The sequence below is a fragment of the Diospyros lotus genome, chromosome 13 (genome assembly GCF_014633365.1).
Source record: "Diospyros lotus cultivar Yz01 chromosome 13, ASM1463336v1, whole genome shotgun sequence".
NCBI classification, from domain to species: Eukaryota; Viridiplantae; Streptophyta; class Magnoliopsida; order Ericales; family Ebenaceae; genus Diospyros; species Diospyros lotus.
Genome location: NC_068350.1, coordinates 14,411,032 through 14,417,539, shown reverse-complemented (window position 1 = coordinate 14,417,539; position 6,508 = coordinate 14,411,032). Strand labels below are relative to the sequence as shown.

Sequence of the window (6,508 nt, the reverse complement as noted above, 5' to 3'; positions counted from 1 at the left end):
GTGCCGATGACCACGAGCTGGCCTGGGATCACCAGAGGATCCGATGCCTATGCCCGCAGACTCACCCAAATCCCTCGTTCGAGTTCGGTACTATACCTTTTTGGCTAGACCCGACTCCTTGGTTGATCTGGCGCCTAAGTCTCTCGACAAACTCGGATGCCTGGTAGGAATCCCGCGCCGAGCCACTGGCCAAACCCAGATCCCCTGAGGTAGACTGGCCCAATGAAGGCATGAAAAGACAACAACCCTGTGACAACTCTGCCATGACCCCGCTTATCGGAGTTGAGTCATCCAGTTACAATCTGGTGCCTATGACCACGAGTTGGCCCGGGATCACCAGAACATCCGATGCCTATGCCCGCAGACTCACCCAGATCCCTTGCTTGAGTTGCGTGCTATGCTTTTTTGGCTAGACCCAACTCCTTGGTAGATCTGGAGCCTAGGTCTCCCGGCAAACTTGGATGTTTGGCCGGAATCTCGGGCCGAACCACTGGCCAAACCCAGATTCCCTGAAATAGGCTAACCTCGAAAGACGGACATGGAGAACACAATAGCCAGAGCGCTATGATCCATTATGGGATCACCGAATGCTCCGGAGACTGTGCTTGTAGGCTCATCGGGATCCATTGACTGAGTCCAATGCTATGCTCCCGAGCTAGACCCGACTCCTTAGCTGATCCGTTGCCTAGACCTCCCGGCAAGCTCAGACACCCGGCAAGAATTCCGCAATTGAGTCTATCTATCAAGGGTATGGTTGCCTAGAGATAATTTGTTACTCCAGCCTCTGGTCGAAGTAAGAACTTTTTGGGCATTCTAAAACACTTGGTTGAGTCAAGGTGCTAGACCTGACTCATTGGCTAATATTTTTACTTTTTAAATTTCGTCTAAAGACAAAACAGAAGAGTAGGGGGCAATTGTTGTGCCATAGAAAAAATGGGGGAAAAATTTGAGAAATGAAAGAATTTTTTGGCTCGCCGTGAAGTCGCAGCCGTAAGGCAGATAGATTATAGCCGCAAAGGCTAGCCGCGAGGGCCAGCAGTTGGGCTACCTCGCGGCAAGCGTTGGCCGCAAGGCCGAGCTGCCTCGCGGTAACTTTGTTGCAAGGGCAAGCAGCTTCGCGGGAGCCTTGCCGTGAGGTCAAGCTACGTTGCGATAACCTTGGCCGCGAGGGTAAGCTGCCTTGCGGCAGCATCTACCGCGAGCCTTCTCAAGGTAGCTCTATGGCAACCTCCTCCTTTTGGTTTCGATCCATTCAGTAGCCGCCACGTGTCAGCACTCGCCATCCTGGAGAATTGTGCCCTATAAATACCTAGCTACAGGACATTAAGTGGGACTTCCAAATTCGGTAAAATCTAGACACTTTGAATGCACTTTTACTATTTTCGTGAATAATCATTGGGATCCGAGACTAACTTTGGCATCGGAGGGTCTTCGCGGGGAAGATTCTCGCGAGCCTTCTAACTCATTTTTTTAGCACTAACAGGGCCAAATCCTTGCAGCGAACCTAACGGCGAAGGAAAAGTCTTGCGGTGAACCTAACAGAGAAGGAAAAGTCTTGCGGCGAATCTAGCGGTGAAGGAAAAAGCTTGTGGCGAAACTTGTGGCAAGACCTTGTGGCGAAACAAGTGGCAAAAGCTAGTGGCGAGAGCTAGTGGCAAGACCTTGTGGCGAAACTAGTGGCGAGAGCTAGTGGCAAGACCTTGTGGTGAAGCTAGTAGCAAAATCTAATGGTGAGAGCTACTGGCAAGACCTTGTGGCAAAGCTAGTAGCAAAATCTAATGGCGAGAGCTAGTGGCAAGACCTTGTGGCGAACCTAGTGGCAAGAGCTAGTGGCAAGAGCTAGTGGTGAAAGTTAGTGGCAAAAGCTAGTGGCGAGAGCTAGTGGCAAGACCTTATGGCGAAACTAGTGGTAAAAGCTAATGGCGAGAGCTAGTGGCAAGACTTTATGGCGAAGCTAGTGACAAAAGTTAGTGGCAAGAGCTAGTGGCAAGACCTTGTGGCGAAGCTAGTGGCAAAAGCTAGTAGTAAGAGCTAGTGGCAAGAGCTAGTGGCGAGAGTTAGTGGAAAGACCTTGTAGCGAAGCTAATGGCAAAAGCTAATGGCGAGAGCTAGTGGCAAGACCTTGTGGCCAAGCTAGTTGCAAGAGCTAGTGGCGAGAGTTTGTGGCAAGAACTTGTGGCGAGAGCTTGTGGCAAGAGCTAGTGGCAAATCCTTGCAGCAAGCATCCTAACGGCAATTTCTCTTGAGATGACATCTTTCACGGCAACCTAACATCACCCGACAACAAGCTCGAGTGGACCCCATATCACAAATTTTAATTGTTGTATTTTGTCAACAATAATGTGGAACTCATAGAATTGAATTCTATAAGCACACCCTCTACAATGAAGGAAAATGATGGTCATATGTAAGGGTTTCGCCTCGAATATTCCCACTAGCATAGGGATGATCTTGAGTTATTTAGTAGTTAGTATTGATTAGATCGCTTGTTCTCTAATTAACTATAACTAAGGAGAAATAGGAAAATAGTTCTAACAGTAAATATTCAGAGTGTGAATTGATATATATTTGTATCAATGATTAATTATAAGAGTCTGATGATGGATGTTGACTTAGATCATAATTTGTTCTTTTGATTAATTTTGATATTTTAATTTAAATTATTCCTTAGTCATTTTTCTTAAAATTATTTTGGTTAAACTCGACCTCCCTTCATTATTCATGTAGCATAAAACTAAGTTGGGTACATTCCGTGAAAATGATTCTTCGTATCAATGATTAATTATAAGAGTCTGATGATGGATGTTGACTTAGACCATAATTTGTTCTTTTGATTAATTTTGATATTTTAATTTAAATTATTCCTTAGTCATTTTTCTTAAAATTATTTTCGTTAAACTCGACCCCCCTTCATTATTCACGTAGCATAAAACTAAGTTAGGTACATTCTGTGAAAATAATTCTTACTCGTACTACTACATATATTTTATTTTTTAGCTGAGTGAGAATATTGCAAAAGTTTTTTTTGACTAAGAGTGAAGAGTAAGAAAATTTTAGGAGCAAAACTTTATCCAAAAAGATGGTGGATTGGGATCATAAAAAGCCAAGATTGTTAATAGTGTTACTTAAATTTAAACTGGTATATCTTATTGTAAATATGCAATTATTAATATTATAAAATTTTGACTCTGTTTTTAACTTGTTACTTTTAATTATTAAAATTCTGCATGCAGAGTTTATAATATTATACAACTTATGATTATGCACAAATTTATTTAGATGAAATATGATATTATTATGTTTTAATAATTTTTTTTATCTTTATATTATAAATTTAATAATAAAAAAATATATTATAATTTTTTAAGCACCAGACAAACACTAAAAATGAATTTTCAGCCAACTTTTCACCTTACAATCAAACAACGGAGAAGACATTTAAAAAAAAAAAAAATCATTTTATAAAATTATTTTTCCTTTAAAAAACACTTTATCCAAAGCAATCCAAGCTTTGATCTCATTTCTTCTATTACTAATAGGTATCCAACACCCTTGCCTTTTCAAAAGTTCATTCATTTGTGGACTACGGACAACATTGACAGTCTATGAGCAAGACTTGCTGACTCAGCGTCGGATCCATGGAAAGCAGCGGGAAAAAAAGTATTCTGGGAGTGGGAGAGACATTATATCAACTATATCTCAAACTGACTGACAATTAATATGTTATTACCTGTTTATAAATATATATATATATAAATAATTTATTAATATATTTAACAAAAATTTTCCCAAATCACAAATTCATGATATTTCATATACACAAAATACTTTCTCACCCAAGACGTCTGCTGCTGCCGCAGCCTGCTGCTATACACTGCACTCTAAACTGTCCAATACAAGTTTTATTGCTAATATAATTTTGGTCACAGCCATTTAGATTCAAAAAAGAAATGTGGATTGAAAACAGTCTCGGACGAAACAGCGTCGGCGCGGATTACCTAAGAAGATTCCGGATGAAAGTTCCCACCGTCATGCCGAAGACCAGAAACGCAACGAGGAAAGCCGTGAACATCCACGGTTTCGCAAAGTAATTCCTTCTCATGTACCCAATGAATTCCGGCCACCCCAGCTTGCTGTAATCCGCCGCTTTCTGGCACGTCTCCGCGAAGTAGAAGTCGCCCAAAACCACTTCCTTGCAGAGCTTGTTGAACAGATCGGAGACCTCTTCGTCAGCGGCCAAATAGTTTACCAGAACTTCGGCCTCAATTAGCACCTTCACGTCCTTGGCGGTGCTGACGAGCCTGTCCATGAGGTAGGCGTACGAGGTGACGAAGCTCGGCGCGTGGGGGGTGCACTGCTCGAAGGCGATGAGGTTTCGGAGCACTGGCTCGGTTGAGTTGTCGACGTTCAGGGTCGGGATCTCGAAGGAGGCTCTGTGGAAGAGATATCGAAAGCCTTTGGGCTCTTTGAAGTCCACCTGGAATGGGTAATTTCTGGGCCGGGGGACGAACTTCACGCCGGCGAAATCCAGGTCTTGGGCGGTTTTCATGAACACGATTTTGCCCCCCTGCTCTTTGTTCGAATTCTGAGGAATGAAGTGTTCGTGGAGAAGATGAAGGATGTGATGAAAACTTCTCTTTTTAGCCGTGGACTCGCTGCGGCCACTGGGTTTAAACTCCTCGTCTTGATCTAATAACATCACATTGTGGAAGTAGGAAAGAACGTAATCTTGAATGGAATTGAAACCGAATTCCAGGTAAGGATTTGACCTGGCTTTCTCAGTGAAGACAAAGAGCTTCTCAAGAACGAAGAAGGGAAGCTGGTTCTCAACCAAGAGCAGATCAATCTGGACGCCGTCGCGCAACAATCCACTGCCATAAATCGGATCGTCGCCGTGTGGGTTTTTAGTCGTTTCGTACTTACGTTTCCGGTAGAGAAGCTCGAGAACGAAACAACCGTCGATGGCGAGCATGTCCTCAGTGAGCAAATCGCCGTTCTCGGCATAGTACTTCCTGGCTTCGCCGGTGAGCTTCCTCATTTCGTCTTGGCACCGTTTCAGCACCTGGGCTTTCTCCTCCTTGCCGAATTCAGCCATCCGGCCGAAGAGGTCGTTGACGTAGGACATCTTGATGTTCTGCATACGCTTTTTGAGGTGGTCGTTGTTGCTGTGAAGAGGGCCGATGGAGACGAACCGGGGCGTGTAGGCGCTCTCCTTCAGCTTCCGGAGCTCCTCCGGCACCTTCTGGATGACGGCGGCGGACTTGGACTTTGTCTTCTTGGAGCCGTCGATGATTTCCTTGATCGTGATGACGTGGCTCTCCGGGTTGGACTTGGAGTCGTGCCGCTTGAAGGATCCCACTGCGGCTCCGGAGTTATCACTAGCCGACGACATCTCCAATCCGAGATTAAAGACTTCTAAGCTCTAAGACGGAGAGTAACAGTAAAATAAGACGGAGAGTTGGGGATTTGGATGTTACCGAAGAAGCTGCATTGATGGTCATAAACATTTTAATTTTATGAATGCTACTGACTGTGGCAGACAAAATCACGTGCCAATGAAATAATTTGATCAAATCAATCTCAGACGGCGAGGGAGCATGCACGTCACTCCAGAAAAGGGTGCTGCCATCCTATACACCGTAAATAATGAGTTGTGCTATTCCTACAGAAGCGCTCGTACAGAAATAATGAAATGACCATTTTACCCATGTGTTAAATCTAAATTACCCAAAATCATTTCTCTCTCGCCCCCCTCTCGCTCTCGCTCTCGCTCTCGCTCTCGCTCTCCCTCTCAGAGACACTTTCGCCCCCCATATGCGTCTCCATTTTACAACACCGTTAGCCCCACCCTCCGACCACCCGCTCGTCCCTCTCCGAACATCGCGCTCACAGTGGTGGAACATTCTAAGGTTTAATGCAATCAGGAAATCAAACTTATAATGCTGAAAATCAGTGAAGTATAATGCTAGCATCTGCCTGCAAGTGCCATCAGATCATTCTAAGATTTTCATTTCCAATTAATTCAATGCTTTTATTCCTCTGCTCTCATAGATCATTCATTTGACCTCAACTAATCAATAGGAAAATAAAGGAACAAGCACAAGCTTGGTTCATTATATCAGTTGGCAAAAACTCCAGTCATTTTCTAAGGGAACTTTTCTAGGAAATGCTTGAAGAGCAGACAAGCTAAAGGAGCATAGCAGCAAAGAAGGAATAACGATGGTCGGAAGAGTAGAGCAGCAAAGAAGGATGGTTTGGCCGAGCTTCTCCCGCCTTCTATTTCGCCGGTGGTAGGAAGAAATTAGGGTAGAGCAGATAAATTAGGGAAGAAATTAGGGCCGCCGAGTTTCTTCTGCTTCTGTTTGCAATTTTTAATTTCTCGCGATAAATTACTCCAACTCATATTCAATATATCGCGATATATCATGATTTATTGCCCCTGTAACCTATTCTGTAAAACAGCTTCTGTACAAATAGAATTTCTCGTAAATAATATTATATAACATAA

At 43.7% G+C, this 6,508-nt stretch overlaps 1 protein-coding gene across 1 annotated transcript; it reads right to left on the bottom strand.

Annotated features, from left to right (window-relative positions):
• Positions 1–3,790: 3,790 nt before the first annotated feature.
• Positions 3,791–5,599, bottom strand: LOC127787950 (putative UPF0481 protein At3g02645). The gene has a single exon (XM_052316041.1). It carries the CDS (start codon positions 5,390–5,392, stop codon positions 3,995–3,997), a length of 1,398 nt encoding a protein of 465 aa, XP_052172001.1. The 5' UTR covers positions 5,393–5,599; the 3' UTR covers positions 3,791–3,994.
• Between the last annotated feature and the right edge of the window lie 909 nt (positions 5,600–6,508).